Consider the following 27,956-nt stretch of genomic DNA (forward strand, 5'->3'; position numbering starts at 1 on the left):
TATCCAATGTGGACATGAGTGAATGAAAAAACATATTTACCATCATAATAATTTCTAAAATTCATAATAATGATGATAAATACCTGCAGGTGTTGCCCCGAAGACGCGGACCACCGGGACCTTCTTGACGTCGCTGGCCCTGAACTCCGAGTAGCAGACGTCCACGTCCCGGACCGGGCTGGACAGGTAGTAGTCCGCACTCACGATCCGAAGGGAGAACATGACGGAACCAGGAGGAACCCGGGAGGAGCAGCTTTAGAACCAGGAAGAACCCGGGAGGAGCAGCTTTAGAACCAGAAGCGGACCGAGATGAGCAGCTTCAGAACCAGGAGCAGCTTTAAAACCAGGTGAAGACCCGGAGGAGCAGCTTTAGAACCAGGAGCAGACCCGGAGGAGCAGCTTTAGAACCAGGAGGAACCCGGGAGGAGCAGCTTTAGAACCAGGAGCAGACCGAGAGGAAGAGCATTAGAACCAGGAGCAGACCCGGAGGTGCAGGCGGGCGGTGGTCCCCTGGTCCTGGCTGTAGAGGCAACACAGACCCGCTGGGCTGTCCTCCATCAGCGGCTCCGTAGCGAGGGTTTCCAGTTGTTGACTCAACTAAAGCTCAATAAACATTGCGGTTCTAACGTAAAATTATGATACTTAAGTATAACAGTGCACTGTATTAGTCAGTATCGACGGTATAATAATACACCGTATGGCTGTGGTTCAGTCTCAAGCCTTCAGGGCTAGGTGAGCTCCAGGTTCGCGTCTGCAGACCGACAAACGACACAACTCAGAACCGCACGCAACTCCTGAAACCGTCCGCATGTCTCCACCAGCGAACCGCAGCAGCACGGCCACAGACTAGCTGCTAAGCTAACCAGCGGCTAGCTGCTAAGCTAACACCGCAACGGGGACTGGGTGCGGGACGCGGCTAGCTGGCCATCCAGCCGGAGCGCTTGTTGGCTGGCTAGCCGGGGAGCTAGCTGGCTGGCTAGCCGGGGTGCTGTGTCTCTTGTTGACAACATCAACACACCGCTACAGTCGGCGCTTTTCCATCACATTCGGGCGACATGAGAGCTGTCACGTCTACGTCTCGTCACCGCAGGATGTAGAGCAATACCACGCAAGTTTATCCGTACAGTTAATAATCGAGAATTAATAATCCATACAATGAAATGTCCAAATCTTTGCTGTGGTTCCTCCCTGTTCGGTCTGGACGTATCTTCTGCTCGCTTGTCGGGTTTCTTCGTTGCTCCTCGGCTCTCTCCGTTATTCCTCGTTTCTCTCCGTCATTCACAGCGAAGCAACCCCTACTCCCAGAGTTTCAAAGTAAAGGCTGCTCAGCGCCGGGGATGCTCCCGGTATCTCCTTGTTGTCCATATTCACGAGGGACTACAACCCTCCCGTATAATCCTGGTTTAATTGGACACTATTAGTGGAATACTAATAGTTCAATATAAAATAGGATTATGGCGTGATTTATTCACTGTAGAAGCCATGCAGGATAAAGAACTTCAGTAGCGCCGTATTGAAAAAGCAGTTCCTCAAAAGAAGGCGTTTTAAATACATTTATTCAACCTCGATTCAGTCCTTACTATGCAATACCTGGTGCTCCTTTGAAAGAAGGGTCGCTGCTCTGGTGTTTTTATTTAAATGTGTTTAAATGTGTCCTGTCTGGATGAGACGTGTTGCGTTGTGGATGGTAGGAGAAGAGCAACTTAATGACAACACGGAGCCAGCTAGGACACACTGCCACCTGGTGAGACGTTTATTACTGCACACACACGAAGTTTACTAAACACAGAAGAGTATTTACAGAAATCAATCACTCTACAACCAGCTTATGAGAACAGGTGAGGGTGAGGTCAGGGGTGTGGTCAGGGGTGCGCTGCTTTACACGGGGAATGGGTTAGCCTAGCGATTGTAATACTTGCACTTGGTTCTGTGAACGTCTTTACTGTACCGACAGCGATATATTGTTTCACTTCTTATGACAAATGTACTTATTGTAACAAATGCACTTATTGTAAGTCGCTTTGGATAAAAGCGTCCGCTAAATGCCCTAAATGTAAATGTAAATGTAAATGTAAATGTCAGGGAGGTGGGGTCAGGGGGTGTGGTCAGCGGCAGGAGGTAATGGGAGGTGTGGTCAGGGAGCTGGGGTCAGAGGTCAGAGAGGTCTGACAGTGAGGGTGAGGTCCCGGGCCAGGGTGGGGGTGACGTAGCGCTCCTCCCGGAGGAGGCGCAGCAGGAGGTCCTGTGTGTCCTGAGGCCATCGGTAGACCCGGGTGTTCAGCAGCCAGCTGGGAACATGCTTATTCTGCAACACAGCACCGTCCCCACGGCAACAACACCGTCCCCACGGCAACAACACGTTCACCATAGCAACTTGACTCTCACCATAGCAATGTCACTGTCACCACGGCAACAACACCGTCACCATAGCAACATCACTGTCACCCATAGCAACAACACTGCCAACACAGCAAGGTCACTGTCACCATAGCAACAAAACGTTCCCCATAGCAACATCACTGCCACCGTAGCAGCACAACTTTCACCATAGCAACAACACTGTCATCATAGCAACAACACTGTCATCATAGCAACCTCTTTTCACCATGGTAACAACACTGCCACTATGCTTGTCCCTCACCTTGATGGCGGTGGGGAAGAGGACCGGGACCAGTCTGAAGTTCAGCGAGCCTTGTCTGATGTACTCATTCTGGATCTGAGGCAGGAAGAGAGGGTCAGCACTGCACTGTCTGCTGAGCCCCCTCCCCCTGGCCCTCAGGGGGAGGGGGCTCGGGGGGCTCACCTGGCTGTGGATGTACTTGGTGTGCAGGCCGTGCTCGTCGTCCCCCTCCCCCTCCACGTCCTCCTTGTATTTGGGGCTGATGACCACGATGATCAACACCGATTTCTGGAACAAAACAGACGTCAGTTCAAACCTCAACCCACTAAACTGACCCTAACCTAACCCTGACCCTGACCCTAACCTAACCCTGAATCTAACCCTGACCCTAACCTAACCCTGACCCTAACCTAACCCTGAATCTAACCCTGACCCTAACCTAACCCGTACCTTACACTGACCTAACCCTGACCCTAACCCAACGGTGACCCTAACCCAGCTCTGAACCTAACCCTAACCCTGACCCTAACCTAACCCTGACCATAGCCTAACTGTGACCCTAACCCAGCTCTGACCCTAACCCTAACCCTGACCCTAGCCTAACTGTGACCCTAACCCAACTCTGACCCTAACCCGATCCCAGTAGCGTATAGCTCACATTGTTCAGGTAGCTGTCCATCCACCTGGTGATGTCCATCCTTCTGACCGGATTATCAAAGATATCAATCTGGAGACAACACAAAACACAGTTAGATAAGTTAAGGGTAAGGGTCAGAGGTTGAGAGTTAGTTAGGGGTCAGAGGTTGAGGCTTTGGAGGGACATACCGCAGGTTTGAAACCCTGGTCAGAGAGGAACTTGCTGAAGGGAATCATCTCCCTGGCGGTGTCTATCGAGTAGGTTATGAAGACGTTCCCTGTCACACACACACACACAAATTACTTAACACATTCAAACACAAACAAACACACACACACAGGCATACACCTTACAGAACACACACACACACAAAGACACGTGTTTCTTACACGCACACAAGTTAATTACAAACACACACACACAAGTCAGTTACAAACACACATACACACACGTTAGTTAGTTACAAACACACACACTTAACAGAACACAAAAGCACACATTATAGAAAAACGACATGCTCACGTCACTCTTTCTGTGTGTGTGTGTGTGTGTGTGTGTGTGTGTGTGTGTGTGTGTGTGTGTGTGTGTGTGTGTGTGTGTGTGTGTGTGTCTTACTGCACTCCTCCGGCAGGCTGATGGTCCGTCTGATCTCCTGGGTCCGGTCCCCTTGCGGCAGCCCCGCGGGGTATGACGTCATGACGCTGACCTCCCCCATCCCACCACCAGGGGGCGCCATCCGTCTGGCGGGGCCGTCGACCGGAGGGGGCCTGCCCAGGGGGCATCAGAACAGACGTGAGCCGCTAAAATAAAACAGCCGTAGCCACAGTGGAATTACTCCAGGACTGGGACTGTACCAACTTTACTGGGGTGAGTTGGGTGTACCAGTGCTGAGGGTGTTGGTGGTCATCGACGTGGTTATTATGGGCTGGCTTCTGGCATGTGCACCCCCCGTTCAGTGGAGCACCAACTGCCGTTCCTGCGGAGGAAGATGGTTCAGTCAGATTTTCAGTTATAATAGTTCAAGTCTTCCATCTATATTTTCTGTAAGTACTGCTCAGAATTTTTTTATAACAGTTCAAGTCATCCCTTTATTTTCTGGAGCTAATATAATCTTGGAGGTAAGGGGGTGAACTCCACCGTGGCGGGGGAGGAAGGGGTCCGAGACCAGGGGGAGGGGAGGGTCCAGGCTCTCCTCCACAGAGCTCTCCTGGGGCCACAGTCTGGAGGGACCTCCATGCTGGTCCTCCCAGCTCTGGGGACCCCGTACCCTGTGGTGAAGCTGGGACCCCTGGGGGCGGGGCAGCGGGCCCCCGGGGAGGCGGGGCCTGGCCATGGAGGCGTCGTCATCATTACACCGCTGACAGGAGGGCGGCCAGGCGGCCTCAAGCCCTGACGTCATCGACATCGACTCGTCGTTCTCCACTGGAATGCTCCAGTGAGGGCAGAATCCTGCTCAGGACAGCTCCGTTAGAATCACCTCTCCTCACATGAGACAACAGCAAACCCTAAGCCCTTAGCTGTTGCCCTAACTAAGTCTCTACAAGCCCTACCCCTATACTAGCCCTAAGCCTCTATTAGCCCTACCCCTCTTCTAGCCCTAATCCTCTACTAGCCCTAAGCCTCTATTAGCCCTACCCCTCTACTAGCCCTAAGCCTCTTCTAGCCCTAACCCCTAACCCTAAGCCTCTACTAGCCCTAACCCTCTACTAGCCCTAAGCCTCTACTAGCCCTAACCCTCTACTAGCCCTAAGCCTCTACTAGCCCTAAGCCTCTACAAGCCCTAAGCCTCTACTAGCACTAAGCCTGCCCTATCCGCTAGCCTCATCCCTCTACTAGCCCTAACCCTCTGCTAGCCCCAAGCCTCTTCTAGCCCTAACCCTAGCCCTAAGCCTCTACTAGCCCTAAGCCTCTACTAGCCCTAACCCTCTACTAGCCCTAACCCTCTACTAGCCCTAAGCCTCTACTAGCCCTAAGCCTCTACTAGCCCTAACCCTCTACTAGCCCTAAGCCTCTACTAGCCCTAGAGGGAACAAATAGCAGTGATAGAGACCATTGGCATGAAGAGGTTTTGAAACCTTGAGTGTCAACAAGTTTGAAGACGGTTTACCTTTGAAAGGCTCCATTGGCTGGCAGTACGTGACGTTTTGGCTGAGCACCAGAAAACGAAAACACAGTAAAGTTAATCATTAACAGGGAAAACACTTGAAACCCTCCATAGCATGTCAACAAACACTTTAAACCCTCTATAGTATGTCTACAAGGCTCGTCCAATCCTCTAAGAATTTACTTTAAAAACATAACATGTTAGGAACAGAGCCACGAACCCCTTCTAGACAAACACTTACTTCTAGAAGTATCTGGATCTCCTCCTATCAACACACACCCCGCTGATCAGGACGCAGATTAAACTACCGGACAGAACCCGCCCTCCGACCCATTCAGTCAAGCCTTCTTCTGGACCATAATGAAGAGATCTGTGTCACGTTTTGCAGCTCACTTACGGTTGGCTAGCCCAACCTGTTCTGCTCTACCGGGAAGGACACTCCCAAAGCTTCCGTCTGGAGGAAAGGTGTTATGCAAACCAGGTGGGGTGGGGTGTCCCAGTCAGCCAATCAGCTTTCAGTTTATTTTTTTGCAGTTTTTCTTTGCCAGTGATGTCACAGAATCATAACAGTAGTAAGCTATATAAGGCAATAAGCATATACAGAACTATTTAAATTAAAATACTGAATGAACTAATAATAACTAAGGATCAAATAATACAAATAATGCAAATGACAATCAAAAGAAAGATGTAAATGGTTAGAAATGTTAGACTAGTATTCCACATTAAGATGTGTTGAGGCGTTTATGAAGATTAAAAATAGCACTCATGCTGGTCCTGGTTAAATCCTGGTTCTGATTAAGTTCTGGTTTAATTCTAGTTTAGTCCTGGTTCTGTTGTAGTCCTGGTCCTGGTTTAGTTGTAGCCAAGTCCTGGTTCTGGTTAAATCCAGGTTCTGGGTTAGTAGTAGTTTAGTCCTGAATCTGTTGGGCAAGGGTTAATCCTGGTTTTTGTAGGGGTTAGTGTCCGCCTGGTTCTTGTAGGGGTTAGTGTCCGCCTGGTTCTTGTAGGGGTTAGTGTCTGCCTGGTTCTTGTAGGGGTTAGTGTCCGCCTGGTTCTTGTAGGGGTTAGTGTCCGCCTGGTTCTTGTAGGGGTTAGTGTCTGCCTGGTTCTTGTACGGGTTAGTGTCTGCCTGGTTCCTGTACGGGTTAGTGTCCGCCTGGTTCTTGTAGGGGTTAGTGTCCGCCTGGTTCTTGTAGGGGTTTGTGTCCGCCTGGTTCTTGTAGGGGTTAGTGTCCGCCTGGTTCTTGTAGGGGTTAGTGTCTGCCTGGTTCTTGTACGGGTTAGTGTCTGCCTGGTTCTTGTAGGGGTTTGTGTCCGCCTGGTTCTTGTAGGGGTTTGTGTCCGCCTGGTTCTTGTAGGGGTTAGTGTCCGCCTGGTTCTTGTAGGGGTTAGTGTCCGCCTGGTTCTTGTAGGGGTTAGTGTCCGCCTGGTTCTTGTAGGGGTTAGTGTCCGCCTGGTTCTTGTAGGGGTTAGTGTCCGCCTGGTTCTTGTAGGGGTTAGTGTCTGCCTGGTTCTTGTACGGGTTAGTGTCTGCCTGGTTCTTGTAGGGGTTAGTGTCTGCCTGGTTCTTGTAGGGGTTAGTGTCTGCCTGGTTCTTGTAGGGGTTTGTGTCCGCCTGGTTCTTGTAGGGGTTACGGGTTAGTGTCTGCCTGGTACGGGTTAGTGTCTGCCTGGTTCTTGTAGGGGTTTGTGTCCGCCTGGTTCTTGTAGGGGTTTGTGTCCGCCTGGTTCTTGTAGGGGTTAGTGTCCGCCTGGTTCTTGTAGGGGTTAGTGTCTGCCTGGTTCTTGTAGGGGTTTGTGTCCGCCTGGTTCTTGTAGGGGTTTGTGTCCGCCTGGTTCTTGTAGGGGTTAGTGTCTGCCTGGTTCCTGTACGGGTTAGTGTCCGCCTGGTTCTTGTAGGGGTTAGTGTCCGCCTGGTTCTTGTAGGGGTTAGTGTCCGCCTGGTTCTTGTAGGGGTTAGTGTCCGCCTGGTTCTTGTAGGGGTTAGTGTCTGCCTGGTTCTTGTACGGGTTAGTGTCTGCCTGGTTCTTGTAGGGGTTAGTGTCTGCCTGGTTCTTGTAGGGGTTAGTGTCCGCCTGGTTCTTGTAGGGGTTAGTGTCCGCCTGGTTCTTGTACGGGTTAGTGTCCGCCTGGTTCTTGTAGGGGTTAGTGTCTGCCTGGTTCTTGTAGGGGTTAGTGTCTGCCTGGTTCTTGTAGGGGTTAGTGTCCGCCTGGTTCTTGTAGGGGTTAGTGTCCGCCTGGTTCTTGTAGGGGTTAGTGTCTGCCTGGTTCTTGTAGGGGTTAGTGTCCGCCTGGTTCTTGTACGGGTTAGTGTCCGCCTGGTTCTTGTAGGGGTTAGTGTCTGCCTGGTTCTTGTAGGGGTTAGTGTCTGCCTGGTTCTTGTAGGGGTTAGTGTCCGCCTGGTTCTTGTAGGGGTTAGTGTCCGCCTGGTTCTTGTAGGGGTTAGTGTCTGCCTGGTTCTTGTAGGGGTTAGTGTCCGCCTGGTTCTTGTAGGGGTTAGTGTCCGCCTGGTTCTTGTAGGGGTTAGTGTCCGCCTGGTGCTTGTAGGGGTTAGTGGCCGCCTGGTTCTTGTACGGGTTAGTGTCCGCCTGGTTCTTGTAGGGGTTAGTGTCCGCCTGGTTCTTGTAGGGGTTAGTGTCCGCCTGGTTCTTGTAGGGGTTAGTGTCCGCCTGGTTCTTGTAGGGGTTAGTGTCCGCCTGGTTCTTGTAGGGGTTAGTGTCCGCCTGGTTCTTGTAGGGGTTAGTGGCCGCCTGGTTCTTGTACGGGTTAGGGTTAATCCTGCTTGTGCTGGAGGTTGGTGAGCACCACGACCCAGGGGCCTCCCAGGGGCTGGTTCCTGGGCTGGGGGAGGGTGTAGACCCTCCCCCAGCCCAGGGTGGTGTTGGTCAGCCCAGAGCTGTGCTCCCCCGGAGGCCGCCGGCACCTCAGCAGCTTCAGCAGCTCCAGGCGGAAGCGGCAGCTGACCATGCAGTAGAGCAGGAAGTTGGTGGTGGAGTTGAGGTTCTGCAGCATGTTGGCCAGGTCGCCCGCCACGTTGATGGGCAGGCCGTAGTCGTTGCGGTCGAAGGCGGGGCTGTTGTACACGGTGCGCAGGATGCAGTAGGTGACGAAGCGCGGCAGGCTCAGCGCCACGAAGGCCACCGACACCGTGCCGAGCAGCAGGATGGAGCGGCGGACCAGGCTGCGGGCGGTCCGGCCGCTCATCACCCGCTGCTCCTCGCGGCTGAAGAGCCGGCTGGCGCGGCTCAGGTGGTACCCGATCAGGTAGTTGAAGATGATGAGGAGGACGACGGGGACACCCACGGAGAGGACGCTGGTGACCCACACCAGCGCCGTGGAGTACGCCTCGTCACGGTAGCGGCACCGTGGCAGCGTGACGTTGGCCCCGTCCACCGTGAAGTTGACGGGCGTTGGGGCGTTGATCCAGGCCATGGGCACGGACGCCAGGTGGGACAGCATCACCACGGCAACGCAGGTGATCCTGGGGACGCGGGGGTGGGGGCGCACGGCGGCGGTGCTGCTGAGCACCACGTAGCGCTCGATGGTGAACACCACCACCACCCAGGAGGAGCTGTAGAGGGCGCCGTGCTGCAGGAAGGTCAGCACCTCGCACCAGGGCGAGGAGTGCCAGAAGGGCTGCAGCAGCCAGAAGTGGAGGGTGAGGTCCAGCAGGATGACCCACACCAGGTAGAGAGAGTCCACCACCGCCAGGCAGCTGAGGTACACCACGGCCGAGTCCGACATGCCACACCTCCGCACGAAGATCAGGTAGAAGGTGACCAGGTTGGCTAGGGTTAGAGAGTCAGGGGTTAGAGGGTCAGGGGTTAGAGGGTCAGGGGTTAGAGGGTTAGAGGTAAGAGGGTTAGAGGGTTAGAGGGTTAGGGGGTTAGGGGTTAGAGGGTCAGGGGTTAGAGGGTCAGGGGTTAGAGGGTTAGGGGGTCAGGGGTTAGAGGGTTAGAGGGTTAGGGGTTAGAGGGTTAGAGGGTTAGGGGGTTAGGGGTTAGAGGGTCAGGGGTTAGAGGGTCAGGGGTTAGAGGGTTAGGGGGTCAGGGGTTAGAGGGTCAGGGGTTAGAGGGTTAGGGGGTCAGGAGTTAGAGGGTTAGGGGTTAGGGGGTTAGGGGGTTAGAGGGTTAGAGGGTTAGGGGGTTAGGGGGTTAGAGGGTTAGGGGGTTAGAGGGTTAGGGGGTTAGAGGGTTAGAGGGTTAGGGGGTTAGAGGGTTAGAGGGTTAGAGGGTTAGAGGGTTAGGGGGTTAGGGGTTAGAGGGTTAGAGGGTTAGAGGGTTAGAGGGTTAGGGGGTTAGAGGGTTAGAGGGTTAGGGGGTTAGGGGGTTAGAGGGTTAGGGGGTTAGAGGGTTAGGGGTTAGAGGGTTAGAGGGTTAGAGGGTTAGGGGGTCAGGGGTTAGAGGGTTAGAGGGTTAGAGGGTCAGGGTTAGAGGGTTAGAGGGTTAGGGGGTCAGGGGTTAGAGGGTCAGGGTTAGAGGGTTAGAGGGTTAGAGGGTTAGGGTTAGAGGGTTAGAGGGTTAGAGGGTTAGGGGTTAGAGGGTTAGAGGGTTAGGGGGTCAGGGGTTAGAGGGTCAGGGGTTAGAGGGTTAGAGGGTTAGAGGGTTAGAGGGTCAGGGGTTAGAGGGTCAGGGGTTAGAGGGTTAGAGGGTTAGGGGGTTAGGGGGTTAGAGGGTTAGAGGGTTAGAGGGTTAGGGGTTAGAGGGTTAGGTTAGGGGGCTAGGGGGTTGGAGGTTAGAGGGTTAAGGGGTCAGGGTTAGAGGTTGAGGTGGTCAGGGTTAAAGGGTTAGGGGGTCAGGGTTAGAGTTCAAGGGTTAGAAGGTTAGAGGTTAAGGGAAGAGAAGAGGGTTAAGGGTTAGAGGGGTCAGTTAAGAGGGTTAGAGTACAGAGAGGGGGAAGGAGTAGTTTTGATATTGTAGCCCCAGCACAAACAATAACATTACAAGCAACACAAGCTTGTACTGATGAAAAATATCATTTTGGATAAATGGAATCAAAAGAAAGGTCTGAGATATTACGTCGATTTTGTGACAAAGGCAAGTGGTCTTACCAACCTGGGATACCCATAATGCAAAGCAAGGGGTAGTATAACTTCTGAACGGTGATGAAGATGGCTGTGCTGGTGCTGTCCATGATGAGTCAACAGCCGCTAAGGCATGCTAACACCTGCAATAAAACCATTAGCCAGGTCACAACAGCCTCGCTAACGCTCAGCTATCTAGGAGCTAACAGAACGAATGCTAACACCTGCAATAAAACCATTAGCTGTCATTATGGTGACATGCTGAATGCTAACGCTCAGTTTTCTATGAGCCCACCACTTGGTTAATGGTGAGCTCTATTGACGCTAGCAGCACACGCGCTTACAGCTGTGATAAAGCCATTAGCGGCTCCTGATGGAGGAAAGAGCTGAAGACAAACAAAGAGCTTGTTTCACGCTTCAACTGCCTTCATAAAAAATTTGGAAACTGCTTTCAAGTCCATGAGTCACTTTCCATTTCAGTTGTGGAACCACGGATTCAACAACGATCAATGATTCTAAAAATGACATTTGAATTTGGGACCAAAATGGCGGTTTAGAATTTCTACATTTCGATCAAGGTTTTTAAAGTTGAGCAACAATATGTTTAAAATACTAAATAAAACCACATGTAGATTCCAGCTGATTAACTTTAGACACGCAGTTCTCTTTGTCCATTTAATAACATGTTCATGCCCCTATCTCCAGCTCAGAACAGATATCTATCGGTTTATCTCTATCTGATCTCTATCATTCATAGAATAGAATATAAGCTCTCAGTTCCTCTCAGTAGCATGAAATCAGTATTAAATCAATACAGTCAGATCAGATCAGTATTAAATAAGTATAGTACTAAATGAGAACAGTACTCAATCAGTACCAAATTAGTACAATTATAAATCAGTATATAAAAAATCTGTAATAAATCAGTATGAACTAGTATAGTAAGTATGGTACTAAATCAGCACAGTACTCAATCAGTACTAATCAGAACACTATGAAATCAGAATAGTACTAAATCAGTATAAGAGTTTATCATTTCTTAATCAGTACAGTACTAAATCAGAAAAGTACTATAACAGAAAAGTACTAAATCACTACAGTATTAAATAAGTACATTACTCAATCAGTGCAGTACTAAATCAGACTACTACTTAAACAGAACAGTACTGTCTATACATTAATTCATCAGTACAGCGCTAAATCAGAATATAAGCTGAATATTATAAATCAGAACAGTATCAAGGGCCCTGACGGTCCTGAAGGTTAATCACTCACAGGTGTTGATCCAGGTGTTGATCCAGGTGTGGAGGTGAGGGTCAGAACTGGCTGCGAACTGCACAGAACCCCCCACCGTATCGCCAATGCTGATATGGGCAGGGTAACCTTGACGACCAATGATAGCATAGCCATATAGTAGGGGCGTACTCCAGACTTTACTGGTCAATCGATAGCGACAAAGTGCCATGGTACGATAGAACTACAATATGATAGAACAGTATTATAAAGAACTACATTATCACAGAACCATATGATAGAACTACAGCATGTTATAACTACAGCATGTTATAACTACAGTACGATATGCCTACAGTATGATAGAACCATAGTATGATAGAACTACAATACTATAAAACATTATGATAGAGAACTACATTATCATAGTACTGTAATATGATGGAACAACATTTTGATAAAACCCTAGCATCACAGAGCTACAGTATGATAGAACCATAGTATGACAGATCTACAGTATAACAGACACTGTATGAAAGAATCATAATATGATAGAACTACAGTATGAACCTCACACACACACACACACGCCACACTTGGACATCTTGAACAGTGTAAAATGTTTATTGTTTGTTTTTATCCTGATCAAGAAAACAGTCAATGTTAAAAAAAAAGTAATAAAGTATAGTATTGACACATAAAATCTTGTACCTGTACATCTAAAATACACGAAGAACCCCCTAGAGCCATCCAGAGATTCTAGAACCTTTTGTTTCTACCTGGCCAATCAGGACGCGGCCTCTGCCAACGGTGGAGGAAACTGCCGTTAAGGTTGGGCTGTGGTTCTCCTCTTGCGGACGTTCTCCGGGAATACTTATGGAATCTAAAAACAAAGGATGGATGTGCTGCCCATAACTCCCTGTAGCAACAGGCTAAAATAAAACCGATACTATTCCCCTGAGCTGTTTCATCGATCAATAGTGGAACTAAACATACTTTTGTTACTTGGCTAGGGACACAGCCAACGCTCGCTGGCTCGCTACTCAAGCCAGCGAGCTATGTACCTCGGATATCTATGTAGCATTTTATTTTGGCTAGCTCCGTACTTTGGCAAGCTAACTACCTTGGCTACTTTTGTACGTCGACTCGCTATGTGCGTGGGCTAGGTTCGCTGGCTAGCTAGGTATGTAAGCTAGCTTCGCTGGATAGCTAAGTACGTTGGCCAGCGTGCACATTGGATAATTATTCATATAAATTAGTCACTGAATTCTTGTTTATAATAAAAAATAATAATAATTCTGCCAAACAATATAAGCTGATACACACTATTTCCTCTTGAATTCTGACACGTCCATCCCGTCATCATTATTGATATAGTAATGATGGCTGTTGGTATCAGATTACTTTCACCGGAGCTTCGTATTACGCCGCGTTCACACTGTACAAGTCCGTCGACGGATCTCATTGATTTTGCATGGGCCGCTCTCGAAATGCGTTGTGGGTCAATCTGTTCCATCGGCTCCCTGGCCTGCGTCAAAAAGTTGAAAAACATTAAACTTTTCAGGCAGCGACGGATCCGTCGGCCAATCGAATCGTGTCCCCCCTTCGTCAGACACGCCCTCCATTATCCGTCGACAGACGTGTACAGTGTGAACGCACTGTGAAACACAGTGCGTTACCCTCCAAAACAGACCCTAACCCCTCATCATCCCTCTTCGTCCTCTCATCCATCGGTCGGTCAGGGGGTCCCAGAGGGCTGTCCCTGCTGAGTCTGCAGGGGCTTCAAGTGGCCTAGGTGGGCTCCAGTCCAGGTGAGACCAGGTCTAAGAGAGACCAGGTGAGACCAGGAAGGCCAGGTGAGATCAGGTCCAGGTTAAAACAGGTAAACCAGGTCCAGGTGAGATCAGGTCCAGATAAGACCAGGTAGACCAGGTCCAAGAGAGACCAAGTGAGACCAGATAACACATGTTCAGGTGATACCTGACCGGGTCTAGGTTGGAACAGGCAGACCAGGTCTAGGTGAGCCCAGGTCTAGGTGAGCCCAGGTCTAGGTGAGCCCCGGTGAGCGGGCTCACAGGTTGTCCCCGGGCTGGTACTGGGGTTCGGTGGCGGTGAAGTAGTCCTCCAGGAAGGCCTGCAGGTACTCGAAGGTGGGCCTGTCCTCGGCCTCGCTCCGCCAGCAGAGGATCATCAGGTCGTACAGGGAGGGGGGGCAGTCCTGGGGGAGGGGCATCCTGTACCCCCTCTCCACCTGCTCCAGCACCTCTCGGTTGTTCATCCCTACACACACACACACACACACACACAACACACACACACAGCACACACACACACACACGGTCTCTGTTATAAACCAGTCAATCAACAAACACCAGTCGAAATAAAAATGGTCTGGTCCCTTAGCAACCAGCTCTCTCCTCACCTGGGTACCGGTCCCTTAGCAACCAGCTCTCTCCTCATCTAGGTAGGGGACCGGTCCCTTAGTAACAAACTCTCACCTCACCCTGGTCCCTTAGCAACCAGCTCTCTCCTCACCTGGTCCCTTAGCAACCAGCCCTCTCCTCCCCTGGTCCCTTAGCAACCAGCTCTCCTCTCACCTGGTTCCTTAGTAAACATCTCTCTCCTCACCTTGTCCCTTAGTAACCATCTCTCTCCTCACCTGGGTATGGTACCCGGCCCTTAGTAACCATCTCTCTCCTAACCTGGGTATGGTACCCGGCCCTTGGTAACCATCTCTCTCCTCACCTGGGTATGGTACCCGGCCCTTGGTAACCAGCTCGGTCAGCAGGACGCCAAAGGACCAGACGTCAGACTTGATGGTGAAGCGGCCGTAGAGCGCCGCCTCTGGGGCCGTCCACTTGATGGGGAACTTGGCTCCTGATCGGTTGTGAATAACATGACACGATGGTTATATATTATTATAAAAAACAGCACACTGTAGTCGGGTATTTACATCAGTTTCTGTTGATACCTGGATTGTTATTGTAGGAATGATTATATTGGATTGGTAACGCTTGTAGATCAGGCCCTGATTGCACGAAATGTTTTCGAATTGTATTGCCGATATGCAGGTCTCTAGACGCCCACAGGGGGGCGCTATTGTTCACGGTCAAAGCCAAACGCTAATCCCCGCAGCACTGATGTTTGAACATTTCAAAAACTTGAACATTTCTGCCTCTTTGGCACATTAATGTCAGTCTGGATTTATTTTCTGTACAGTGTGTGTGTGCGTGCGTCTGTGTGGGTGTACCTTGGCGTGCGGTGTACTCGTTGTCCTCTATGAGTCGTGCCAGACCGAAGTCGGCGATCTTACAGCCCAGGCCCTCGCCCACCAGGATGTTTGCGGTGCGCAGGTCTCGGTGGATGTAGTTCATCCTCTCGATGTAGGCCATGCCCGCCGCCACCTAGAAACCACACTGTTACCTAGCAACCACACACTGTAGGCCATTCCCACTGCCACCTAGAAACCACACTGTTACCTAGCAACCACCCACTGTAGTTCATCCTCTCAATGTAGGCCATGCCAGCTGCCACATAGCAACCACACTGTTACCTAGCAACTACACACTGTTACCTAGCAACCACACACTGTAATTCATCCTTTCTCTGTAGGCCATGCCGGCTGCCACCTAGCAACCACACTGTTACCTAGCAACCACCCACTGTAGTTCATCTTCACATCACCTAGCAACATGTTTTACCTGAGCAGCCATATCCACCAGGTTGGGAAGCTTCAGTCCTCGACCTTCTACGCCCTTCAAGAAGTCCAGCAGACTTCCTACACACACAAAAACACCCACTTATTACTATACTATATTACATATTATTGTAATTATTCTACATACATCAATATAGTATAGTTATTATATTATATTATAGGGCTGGGCAGGATGGAAAAAAATGAAAACATAGAGGGGTTTTGTTAAGGGTTATTGTTATGGGTTTAGGCTTGTTGATATTGTTAGGGGTATGTACTTATTGTTGCTTTGGATAAAAGCGTCTGCTAAAGACCCTAAATGTAAATGTAGGGGTTAATGGTTATTGTTATTGTTAGGGGTTAAGGGTTTAGCTCTGGGTCAGGGGATATGGTAAGGGGTCATGGTCAGGCTCAGGGGTCAGGGGTCATACCGTTGCCCATGTACTCGGTGACGATGTAGATGGGCTCCTCGGACACCACGGCGTACAGCTGCACCAGCTTGTCGTGACGGAGCTTCTTCATGATCTGAGCCTCCTCCAGGAAGGACTCAGGAGACATGGTGCCCGGCTTCAGGGTCTTCACTGCCACCTTGGTGGTCCCGTTCCACATGCCTGCACACAGCGCAGCTTCAGACAACGCAGCCCAACCCCTGACAGCACAACAGCACACCACGGGATGAGTGAGGGGTAGGGGTAGGGAGTTCACAGTTCTGCGTGCAGCACGTTTGCAAAGATCCACATCACGACTCCCAGACACAGCACAGCTCCCTGAGCCGCCTGCGTTGGTAGAGTGGGTGCTTACCTCCGACCACTGGGGGCAGTAGTGCCATTGCTGTGTACAAGAACCTACCGGCAGCTATCCTGAGCTAGTGAGTGAGAGTTAGCATTTATACCTCCGAAGCGTGTTCATTGTTACACAGAGGGGTGGTTTAGCGTTCCTGACCCCTTATTAACATGAACTAACGAGTAAATCTGTTAAAACGGTATCCTGAGACCGCTCCATTGTAAATATTTGGAAACAACGGTTCATGCATGTGAATGAGATGGAGCCAAATCATTTAAATAAACAGCTGAAAAGCAGTCGGTGTGTAGTCGGCTTGCATACGTGCTGACAGAGAAGAGTGATTTATCCTTTTGGAGGATTGGGTAGGTTTATGAGGACTAGGGTTAGGAGGATGAGGACTGCGTAGGGTTAGGGTTAGGATAGGTCGGGGGGTTTCACTCCCTAAGTGAGCTGGGTTGCCTGCATGTGAACAGCTTGAAGGGAATATAGAGTAGACATTTGTATACATGCTGTAAATCTAATTTGAGTATTAAATATAGTAAGACCAGAGTGAAGGAGGAGAGAAGGGTGTTGGGTTTGTTCGTCTTACCAAACCAGACATCAGCGAAACAGCCCGCCCCTAGTTTGACCTCCAGCTCCAGCGAGGTCCGGCTCACCTCCCAGGCATCATGAGTCAAACCCAGAGTGCCGGGCGTCCCACTCACACACACACGGGTCAGAATACAACACAACCCATCTGCACTCTCTACAGGGGGGGGGGGGGGGGCGGAGGGATGGAGGGAGGAGAGGGGGGAGGGGGGAGAGGGAGGATGAAGTGTTACTACGGGAACATGCAGCATCAGCACCAGGGCGGCCATCACGGGCGCCACAGACAGAGGGGTCTCCACCAGGTCCTCAACGTGCCGGCCCCCCTGACCGGGGCGTCCTAGACTAGGTGTTTTAGGGTGGAGCGGGGGCCTCTGTCTGGGGGCCCGGTGCCCCCCCGGTGCTGCGGGAGCAGGGGGTGGCCTACCCATCCAGACCTCCCCAAACTGCCCGTTGCCCAGGCGCCGTAGCAGCAGCAGAGAGGGCCGCGGGATCTCCCACAGGTCCCTCGTCTTCACCGACAGGTCGCTGAGCCGGGGGGTCCCTTTGTAACTCGGGACCACCAGGCGGTAACACAGACCGGCCGCGCGCTCTGGGACCGCAGACAGACAGGCAGGGAGACGGGGAGGGAGACAGACAGACAGACGGGCAAGGAGAGAGAGGGAGCGAGAGAGAGAGAGGTAGACAGGGAGAGAGACAGACGGACAGGGAGAGAGTCAGACGGACAGGGAGAGAGACAGACAGACAGGGAGAGAGACAGACGGACAGGGAGAGAGACAGACAGACAGGGAGAGAGACAGACGGACAGGGAGAGAGACAGACAGACAGGGAGAGAGACAGACAGACAGACAGGGAGAGAGACAGACAGACAGGGAGAGAGACAGACGGACAGGGAGAGAGACAGACGGACAGGGAGAGAGACAGACGGACAGGGAGAGAGACAGACGGACAGGGAGAGAGACAGACGGACAGGGTGAGAGACAGACAGGCAGACGGGCAAGGAGAGAGGGAGAGAGAGAGAGAGAGACAAATAGGCAGCGGGGGGGGACAGATAGACAGACAGACAGGCAGGGAGAGAGGGAGAGAGGGGGTAGAGAGATTGATACAGGCAGGGGGGGAGAGAGGGAGACAGGGGGGAGAGAGACAGACAGACAGAAAGACAGGCAGAGGGGGAGAGAGATAGACAGACAGGCAGGGAGAGAGGGAGACAGGGGGGAGAGAGAGAGAGAGACAGACAGGGATGGGGGGAGAGACAGAATGGCAGAGGGGGAGAGAGATAGACAGAAGTAGACAGACAGGGAAACAGACAGACAGGAAGACATAGGGTGGAGAAGAAAGACAGACAGTGAGAAGAGAAAGAGATGATGAGCGAGGTTAGGGCTAGCAGAGAGTGAAGAGCAGGTTGTAATCAAGAGGAGAGTGTGTGGTGTGAAGTCTTGCAGCAGAAGTTCAACACAACACAGAAGCAGAAGAATATAATATCCGGAACAGGAATCAGTGTGGGTGTATCTATATCACTGATTTTATCAAAGAGAAAGAAAGAAAAAGAGAGAGAGAGGCAGATAGTAAGAGGGACAGAGATAAAAAGAGAGAGAGATAGAGAGCTACACAGTGAGAGTAAGGGAGAGAGAGAGAGAGAGAGTAAAATGAGAGAGATACAGAGAGAGAGAGAGAGAGAGAGAGAGAGAGAGAGAGAGAGAGAGAGAGAGAGAGAGAGAGAGAGAGAGAGAGAGAGAGAGAGAGAGAGAGAGAGAGAGAGAGAGAGAGAGAGAGAGATAGAGAAAGAGAGAGAGAGAGAAGGAAGAGCCTAAAAACTGGACATATCTCTAACCACTGGTAGCGATATACACTCCACAGTCTTTCATACGCAGATGATCCAGTCCTTCTGTGCCCAACCCCTGAAGGACTCCAGCAACACCTGGACCAACTAAACCTTCTTAAGGTTCTGTAGGACCTGGTCCCTTACAGTCCAACTGAAGGAGACCAACATGATCTTCTGATTAAGGTCTGGGCTCCAAGACCACAGACATCAATTCTATTTTGAATTGATCAATCATACATGAGACACGCTTTGAACGTAATCCTCATGAAACCTAGCTGCTGGCTATCCGTTCGGTCATGTGACCGTCTTGTGTGTTCCAGTGACGTGATTGGCCGGTACCTGAGTAGTGCAGCACCAGCTGTTGCAGCGTGTGGAACTGTGCGCGCGTGGTGATGTAGTACCCCCCGCTGTCCAGCTGGCGGATCTTATAGTGCTTCACGTGGTCGCCTTTGACGTCATCAGAGTCCCTGATGGAGAGGGAGAACGTACCTGGAGGGCACGGAAAGGGTCACTAATGGGTACGTGTGCGTGTGTATGTGTGTGTGTGTGTGTGTGTGTGTGTGTGTGTGTGTGTGTGTGTGTGTGTGTGTGTGTGTGTGTGTGTGTGTGTGTGTGTGTGTGTGTGTGTGTGTGTGTACCCGGGCTGGTCTCACTCTCCCGGATCAGGTAGGTTCCTCTGAGGTTGCCGGTGGACAGCAGCTGCCTCTCAGCCTCCTTCCTGCTCAGCTTCCCGAAGTACCAGCTGCACGCAAGACACAAAACCAGCTACACACAAGACACAAAACCAGCTACACACAAGACACAAAACCAGCTACACACACCAAAGAGTACCAGCTACACACACGACACAAAACCAACTACACACAAGACACAAAACCAGCGACACACAAGACACAGTACCAGCTACACAGAAGACACAATACCAGCTACACACAAGACACAATACCAGCTATACACAACTCAAAGTACCAGCTACACACACAACAGAGTACCCGCTACACACAAGACACACTACCAGCTACACACAAGACAATACCAGCTACACACACGTTATAACTGCAGCATGGGCCAGCTTTCCATCGCACACTCAGTCGGTCCTTGCAGCTTACAGCATTACATCATCATGACATCATAGCTGCTGTGATTGCACATGCCCACCCACAACCAAAAACACACACACGCGTTCACACACACACACACACACACACAAACACACACACAGTGTCTTACTCCTCTGCCTGTATGGAGTTGACGGGGGCGACGTAGTTACTGGGGATGTAGCCGCTGTTCCCGGTAGAGAGAGAGCGAGCTTCCCACCAATCACCCTCACTGGAGAGAGAGAGAACAGACCGAAGGCTAGCGTACAGGCTGTCAGGCTAACATACTAATGCAGAACGTACATGATTTGTCAGGCTAACAGGCTATTAGCTAATGTACGTGGTGTGCCAAGCTAACAGCTAATGTATGTGCTACATCATGCTAACAGGCTATTAGCTAATGTACGTGGTGTGCCAAGCTAACAGCTAATGTATGTGCTACATCATGCTAACAGGCTAAGAGCTTATGTATGTGGTATTCCAAGCTAACAGCTAATTTATGTGCTACATCATGCTAACAGGCTTAGAGTTTATGTATGTGGTATTCCAAGCTAACAGCTAATGTATGTGCTACATCAGGCTAACAGGATAGCAGCGGACGTACGTGCTGTTGGTGATCTGGAACCTCTCTCCTTTCTTGAAGCTCAGGTCGTCTTCTGTGCGGGAGCTGTACTCGTACAACGCCACGAAGAGCGTCACTCCTGCTGAAGAACAGTTCAGTCAATACTAACCATCACACCACTAAAGAACAGTTCAGTCACTACTAACCCCAGGGAACCATCACACCACAAAAGAACAGTTCAGTCTCTACTAACCATCACACCACAAAAGAACAGTTCAGTCACTACTAACCCCAGGTAACTATGACATCACTAAAGTACAGTTCAGTCTCTACTAACCATCACACCACTAAAGAACAGCTCAGTCACTACTAAACCCAAGTAACTATGACATCACTAAAGAACAGTTCAGTCTCTACTAACCATCACACCACTAAACAACAGCTCAGTCACTACTAAACCCAGGGAACTATGACATCACTAAAGTACAGTTCAGTCTCTACTAACCATCACACCACTAAAGAACAGCTCAGTCACTACTAACCCCAGGTAACTATGACATCACTAAAGTACAGTTCAGTCACTACTAACCATCACACCACTAAAGAACAGCTCAGTCACTACTAACCCCAGGTAACTATGACATCACTAAAGTACAGTTCAGTCACTACTAACCCCAGGGAGCCATCACATCACTGAGCGTAACCATGGTGACCACCACACCTGCGTTGGGCGTAACTATGGTGACCACCACACCTGCGTTGGCCATAACTATGGTGACCACCTCACCTGTGTTGGGCGTAACCATGGTGACCGCCTCACCTGAGCTTCCTCTGGACAGGGTGCCTGTGTGCATGGAGGTGGTGGCCCCCCCGAAGACCTGCCCGATGGGGGGGTGGTAGTTGTAGTTGGGGATGGCTCCACCCCTGACGCTGGGGTAGGCGCTAGGCTCCGCCCCATAAGCAGGCTGCGCTCCATAACCGTAGGAGGCACTCGGAGGCACGATGCTATCAGCTGGGGTCAGCTTGTCCTTATCCTTGCAGTGTACACAGCCCATTATAGTACACCTGTGGAGACACAGCTCGTTAGAGTACACCTGTAGAGACAGCTCGTTATAGTACACCTGTAGAGACAGCTCTTTATAGTACACCTGTAGAGACACATTATAGAACACCTGTAGAGACACAGCTCGTTATATTACACCTGTAGAGGCACAGCTCGTTATAGAACACCTGTAGAGACAGCTCGTTATAGTACACCTGTAGAGACAGCTCGTTATAGTACACCTGTAGAGACACATTATAGAACACCTGTAGAGACACAGCTCGTTATATTACACCTGTAGAGGCACAGCTCGTTATAGAACACCTGTAGAGACAGCTCGTTATAGAACACCTGTAGAGACAGCTCGTTATAGTACACCTGTAGAGACACATTATAGAACACCTGTAGAGACAAAGCTCGTTATAGAACACCTGTAGAGACAGCTCGTTATAGTACACCTGTAGAGACACAGCTCGTTATAGAACACCTGTAGAGACAAAGCTCGTTATAAAACACCTGTAGAGACAGCTCGTTATAGTACACCTGTAGAGACAGCTCGTTATAGTACACCTTTAGGGTGTATTCACACCTGCCTTGTTTGGATCGAAACAAACCAAAAAAATCGCTGGTGCGGACCTTCTGGGCTGTTGTGAATACAAACCATCGAACTCTGGGGCGGACCAAACAGCCGGTCCGAGACCCAGCCGGAGAGGTGGTCTCTGTTCGCTTCCAAACGAACCCTGGAGCGGTTCGCTTGAGATGTGAAAGCGGCCGCGCTCGGTCCGACCCAGTTCAAAAAATAATATGCCTTATTGGATGCAACAGACTCCTGCTGCTTGTTTATTCATTTATATTGTTTGATTAGCACGGTTAATTCAAAGATCAACGTCACGTTATCCGACCCGTTAAAAATGTGCCGTGGCTCAACATGTAGCGAAGAGGAGACCAAATGTCTTTTGGATATTTGGGCATACGCCAACATATAAAGTATGTTGGAAAACACTTATAATAATTCTGATGCATTTAATACATTCAGTACAAGGGTGGGGGAGAAGGCGTTAGAGCGGTCCGCGGATAGCATAACATCATAAAATCGACGCAGTGCCAAACGCCTCTGATGCTCCAAAAGTACTGAAAATGTTTGTAACCGTATGAAACCAATCAGTATAAGCACAACGAGGGCAGCACGCTAAATCTCAATAATCTCCATAGTTTGTTGACTTTTTTTTTATGCGTTACCCCGCCCCCAACCGTTGTTCAATGATTGAACAATCTATGCACACACGTTGACAGATTCTCGGACTGTTGCGAAAAATTGCAATGTGAAAAGGAACCGCACCAAACCAAAAAATAAACATTGCGTTTTGGTCTGGACCAAAGAGTTCGAAGTAAGGACTTTCCTGGACTTTCCTTCCCTTAGAGACCCATTATTGTACACCTGTAGAGACACATTATAGAACACCTGTAGAGATACATTATAGAACACCTGTAGATACACAGCTCTTTATAGTACACCTGTAGAGACACAGCCCATTATAGTACACTTGAATACAGCCTATAATATAAAATTGGAAGAGATGGTGTATATACTATTATACCTGTATACAGCCCCTTTTGTGTGACTGACTGACTGGTTGTTAGCTTGCTAGATAAGTCATTTGTTTTTTTAGAGAAGAGATAAACATGGCTGGTTAGAAAGGTTCCGCAGAAGAACGAGGTGGTTGGATGTTGGAGTAGAGGAAGGAGTTGCTCCACTAAAGGCTGGGATCAAACTGTGAGTCTTAAAGGTGACATATTATACCACCAAGTGGGAGTGTGATTAGCCGTTACAAGTCGTTTGAAAATCTGCCTCTGTGTCTTGTAGATCACAAGTGGGCGCGTCCACCAAGATGTATGACGGATAGATGAGCAACGTTTGCTAAAGTCCACTGGGTAGGTTGGGAGATCTATCCAGCGCACATCTAGGTGGACACGCCCACTTGTCATAAGGGGCAGATTTCCAAAACGGCTTGTAGCGGCTAAACACACTCACACCTGGTGGCGTGTCACGGCACCTTTAAGAAGAAGCGGTGGCGTCCGTCTCCCTGTCTGTTGGAGGGTTCCAGACCAGTGAAGGACCTGAGGCCCCGAGAACCAGTCTGACCCGGGTACGAGTGTAGGCCATGGGACGGCCCTGCCCGAGAGCTAGCCTCCTAGCACCCTAGCACCCTAGCCTCCTAGCACCCAAGCACCTCAGCCTGCAGCAGCAGGGAGCAACACCCCTGCAGTGCAACAGCAGGATGTGGCAAGCAGCCCCACGGAGACGATGCCGCGAGTCATCTGAAACCCCAGACAGAGAAACCCCCCAGCTCCGGCCGCCTCTTCATCACGTTGCTAGGTTACTACACCCCCCCTTTACCGCCCACTTCCTGCCAGCGAGCGGGCAGACGCCATCACGCAGAAGGGGCGGGGCTACGCTGTGTGTGTGCCTGCTGGGGTTCTAACTGTAGAACCCAACTCAACTAACTATCTACTTAACTATCTAGCTAACCTAACGGTACCTGTTACCTGTCCTCCAAATGCCTCGTGGCGCATAGGACCCTAACTAACTTCAATATAACTATCTACTAAACTAACTCCCTACCAAACCAAACTACCAAACTACCAAACTAGCTTTCTACTGAGGGATTGAGGACAGATGTGGTGAGTGCAGCTGACGTCTTGGATGATTTTAAGATGGCACCTGATTCACACTGACGCTTTGCTGGAAACAGGAAGTCTTGTGACCACCAGATAAATACAACAAGTCGAAGTGGTCATGCTTTGTTACTAATATGGTTTGGTTGTGTTGCTAATAAACCTTCAGCTGTATCACTGACCACATGGTGTCTTCATGTTCACAATCACACCCTAAATAGAAAAGTCACAAAAACACTTCACTGAGCAGTGCTGATGAAAGTATGAGGATGATAGATTAATCAAATGAGGACATGAGGAAGACCGAAGGAAGAGATTGTGTGAGTGACAGGAAAGAGAAACAGATCGAGAGATAGTCTCAGCTCTAACCCTAGCCTGAGTGAGTTCAACCTTATAGTTACAAGTTCAACCTTATAGTTATAAGTTCAGCACAATAGTAACAATAGTTTAAACCATGTGGATGAGGAACCGTTGAGACGGCCGGGAGCTCGGGCATCAGACCTTAACATCTAACCTCACAGAACAGGAACCTGAACTGAGCACCGTAGTACATGTAGTACTATGTTGAGTAGTGTAGTACTATGTTGAGTAGTGTAGTACTATGTTGAGTAGTGTACTACTACGTTAAGTAGTGTAGTACTATGTTGAGTAGTGTAGTACTATGTTGAGTAGTGTACTACTACGTTAAGTAGTGTAGTACTATGTTGAGTAGTGTAGTACTATGTTGAGTAGTGTAGTACTATGTTGGGTAGTGTACTACTACGTTAAGTAGTGTAGTACTATAGTACTGTATTGTAGTATTATTTTAAGTACTGTAGTACTTCCTTGGAGTAGTGTAGTACTATGTTCAATTCTGTAGCACTGTCTTGTAGTACATGTAGTACTGTGTTTAAGTACTGCAGTACTGTCTTGGAAGAGTGTAATACTATCTCAGAATACTTTATTCCTGACTCGTAGTACAGTCTTGGAGTAATGACGTGCTGGTGGTTTGACAGAATGCTATTCATTAGTATTTAAACAGGGAGCCCGGAGGAATGGTCCTGATTGGTCTGCGAGGCACTGTTTACGTCCTGCTCTGCGGAGTCTGGGGGTCTGGCCACTGGGTACATTCATAGAGACCCCCTGATGATGCATTCAGAGTCTGTTTGCCACGCCGGAAATCCATGAACACAAGTGTGTAGATTCTTCTGCTGTAAACAAAAGCTCTGTCTCTCCGTGGCCTTCATACATATTTAATGAGCCGTCCCGGCGGCCGTCCACCAGTGACGCCGAGGCCCAGCCAAAGGCCGCGCTAAAGGCCGCCTTCTGCCCAACAATGGCCGCCCTGTGCCGCTAGTGGGGAGGCAATCAGAGATGGACCCTCGCTGCTGCAGAGACACCAGTGCACCTCAAACAACAGCGCACGTGAGACACCAGCGCACGTCAGCGCACGTGAGAAACCAGCGCACGTGAGACACAACAGTGCAGGTGAGACGACAGTGCACTTCAGCGCAAGTGAGACGCTCACTGATGCAGAGACACAAGTGCACGTCAGACACCAGTGCACGTGTTATAACAGTGCACGTATGATACCAGTGCATGTGAGATACGACTGCACGTCAGACACCAGTGCACGTGTTATAACAGTGCATGTATGATACCCATGCATGTGAGATACGAGTGCACGTCAGACACCAGTGCACGTGTTATAACAGTGCACGTATGATACCAGTGCACGTGTGACACCAGCGTGGGTAGAGACACCAGCGAGCGTAGAGACACCAGCATACATAGAGACACAGCGTGGGTAGTGACACCAGCATATGTAGACACCAGCGTGGGTAGAGACACCAGCGTGGGTAGAGACACCAGCGCGCGTAGAGACACCAGCGTGGGTAGAGACACCAGCGAGCGTAGAGACACTAGCGTGCGTAGAGACACCAGCGTGGGTAGAGACACCAGCGAGCGTAGAGACACCAGCGTGGGTAGAGACACCAGCGTGGGTAGGGACACAGCGTTGGTAGAGACACCAGCGTGGGTAGAGACACCAGCATGGGTAGAGACACCAGCAAACGTAGAGACACCAGTGCGCGTAGAGACACCAGCGTGGGTAGAGACACCAGCGAACGTAGAGACACCAGCGTGGGTAGAGACACCAGCATGGGTAGAGACACCAGCAAACGTAGAGACACAGCGCGCGTAGAGACACCAGCGCGCGTAGAGACACCAGCGCGCGTAGAGACACCAGCGCGCGTAGAGACACCAGCGTGGTTGGTGTCTCTAATGGCGGCGGTGCTGAGGCGTTGTTGTGCAGATCATGTGACACAGGTACATCACTTCCTGTTTCTGGTAATCTTTGAGATGACTTAACTAGTTCAAGAAGATGAACTTTAAGATAACTTGCTTGTTGTTAAAAAAAATTATCAAATAAAAAGAATTATAAAATAAAAGATAACTAGTGGAGAAGATTAACCTCTTAAACAACTAGACTAGTTGAGAAGATGGACCTTTGAGACAACTAGACTAGTGGAGGAGTTTAAATGAGGTCAGATGAGCCTTATCGAAGCGTTCAGTGAGGAGACCAGGGTTAGACAATGGGGATATCAGAGGATCTGAGAACATTGGGAGAGCATTGACCTCTGGAACAAACTTCCTGTTTCTGGTTCACAGATGACAGCCAATAGACAACTAGTCTAGTTGTCTGAAAGGTTCATATTGAAGACAACTAGACTAGTGGAGAAGATTGACCGTTTAGAAAACCTCTAGATGACTTCCCCTGTGTTTCCGTTCAGATGAGGTCAGTAAACCCTTATTAAAATGTGTGAAAGTCAGAATGTCAGAGAGGAACGTGGATCTGAGAACAAAGAGAGTTGATCAGGTGCATCCCTTCCTGTTTCTGGTAAACCTTACACAACTAGACTAGTTTAGAAGATGGACCGTTCAGACATGGACTAGTTGAGAAGATGAACCTCTTAGACACCCAGGCTAGTTTAGAAGAAAGACCTTTTAGACACCTAGTCTAGTTTAGAAGATTAACCTTTGAGACAACTAGACTAGTTGAGATCAACCTCTTAGTCAAATAGACTATTTAAGAAGATGAACCTTTGAGACAGCTAGTATAGTTGAGAAGATTAACCTTTTACAAAACATCTGAATGACTTACTCACGTATTTCTGTTTTAATGACTTCAGAAAGTGTTCACTGAGCGACTCAACCATCTGCCGGATCAAATACTGGATAAGAAATACGAAGGCTCTATTTATAATAATAATATAAATTCAGTATACTAATATTCTAGCACATCAACGATAATAACCATGAGTATATTTACTGTACTACAATTACTGTTAATACTGTACAGAGCATCACCTCACACGGCTACTAACACACAGATCTTATCTTCACAAAATCGTTTTGGAAGGTTTAATTTTAAATAAATGATACAAAGTGTGATGTCTCAGTGAGTAGTGGGTACGAATTGAGGAACACACACACACACACACACACACACACTATCATCAGTACACAATGAACAAACACACACACACACGCACGCGCTCACACAAACACACACACACACACACACACACACACACACACACACACACACACACACACACACACACACACCACAAACAGACACACGCACACCCCCCGCCGCCCCACACACAGACACATTTTAAGGGTATTCGCGTACAGTCCGCTACACTAGCAAGTCGTCATCATTGTGTGCGTGTGGCTGCCATTGATGCTAGGTCTGAATCAGAATGATATCTAATATAGAAACACATCATATGGTATATATAAACACATAAACATGAACGTGAGTGTAGAAGCAGCGTCTTACCGCGTCTAGGATCCCGTCGCCCTGTGTCCCATCGCGACACCAGCGGAACGCTTCAGAGTCTGTCGCCCGGAGACTGACAGGAGCGGCGGCCAATAGCAGGCCGCGGCGGCTCCCTGCGCCTTTCAACAAGCCACCTCCTTCATTATGATCCTCGGTCTAGATCGATATATGTATATATTTATAAACATGTATCATAGTATAGTTTCTTTAGGACAATTTGTACATATCTCTCTCTCGCTCTCTAAA

General features: G+C 49.6%; 4 protein-coding genes across 8 annotated transcripts in view; all 4 read right to left on the minus strand.

The window, feature by feature from the left end:
• Window positions 1-1,196, minus strand: part of rev3l (REV3 like, DNA directed polymerase zeta catalytic subunit) — a gene marked incomplete at its 3' end in the record, with an annotated part of 38,137 nt that extends 36,941 nt beyond the window's left edge. The window contains exon 1 of the mRNA XM_079754075.1: window positions 84-1,196. Coding sequence (XP_079610201.1) covers window positions 84-222 — 139 coding nt within the window. The 5' untranslated portion in view covers window positions 223-1,196. The remainder of the gene's footprint in view (window positions 1-83) is intronic.
• A 402-nt stretch (window positions 1,197-1,598) lies between these two features.
• traf3ip2a (TRAF3 interacting protein 2a) lies at window positions 1,599-5,773 on the minus strand. Of its 2 annotated transcripts, none has more exons than XM_079753405.1 (10): window positions 5,603-5,773; window positions 5,365-5,405; window positions 4,395-4,706; window positions 4,116-4,233; window positions 3,873-4,024; window positions 3,446-3,534; window positions 3,279-3,347; window positions 2,804-2,908; window positions 2,642-2,716; window positions 1,599-2,305 (listed from the first exon to the last, which is right to left on the minus strand). In XM_079753405.1, exons 2-10 carry the CDS (start codon window positions 5,378-5,380, stop codon window positions 2,156-2,158), a joined length of 1,086 nt encoding a protein of 361 aa, XP_079609531.1. In that variant the 5' UTR covers window positions 5,381-5,405; window positions 5,603-5,773; the 3' UTR covers window positions 1,599-2,155. The 2 variants fall into 2 exon arrangements, with proteins under 2 accessions (XP_079609531.1, XP_079609532.1); XM_079753406.1 differs by having other exon boundaries at window positions 1,601-2,305; window positions 4,140-4,233.
• A 2,363-nt stretch (window positions 5,774-8,136) lies between these two features.
• Window positions 8,137-10,497, minus strand: LOC307088295 (putative G-protein coupled receptor 139; the record flags this gene model as incomplete). The annotated part of the gene is made up of 2 exons (XM_079754147.1): window positions 8,137-9,152; window positions 10,419-10,497. 2 exons carry the CDS (start codon window positions 10,495-10,497, stop codon window positions 8,137-8,139), a joined length of 1,095 nt encoding a protein of 364 aa, XP_079610273.1.
• Window positions 10,498-12,227: 1,730 nt separating this feature from the next.
• On the minus strand, window positions 12,228-27,820 carry fynb (FYN proto-oncogene, Src family tyrosine kinase b). 4 transcript variants are annotated; one of them, XM_079753933.1, is made up of 13 exons: window positions 27,711-27,820; window positions 20,987-21,231; window positions 20,209-20,308; window positions 19,738-19,836; window positions 19,146-19,249; window positions 18,847-18,996; window positions 17,113-17,277; window positions 16,690-16,845; window positions 15,749-15,928; window positions 15,322-15,398; window positions 14,871-15,024; window positions 14,366-14,497; window positions 12,228-13,900 (listed from the first exon to the last, which is right to left on the minus strand). In XM_079753933.1, exons 2-13 carry the CDS (start codon window positions 21,219-21,221, stop codon window positions 13,692-13,694), a joined length of 1,761 nt encoding a protein of 586 aa, XP_079610059.1. In that variant the 5' UTR covers window positions 21,222-21,231; window positions 27,711-27,820; the 3' UTR covers window positions 12,228-13,691. The 4 variants fall into 4 exon arrangements, with proteins under 4 accessions (XP_079610059.1, XP_079610058.1, XP_079610056.1 ...); XM_079753932.1 differs by lacking the exon at window positions 17,113-17,277 and having other exon boundaries at window positions 20,209-20,305; XM_079753930.1 differs by lacking the exon at window positions 17,113-17,277.
• Between the last annotated feature and the right edge of the window lie 136 nt (window positions 27,821-27,956).

This window comes from Pollachius pollachius (assembly GCF_949987615.1).
Source record: "Pollachius pollachius genome assembly, chromosome: 16".
Taxonomy (NCBI): domain Eukaryota; kingdom Metazoa; phylum Chordata; class Actinopteri; order Gadiformes; family Gadidae; genus Pollachius; species Pollachius pollachius.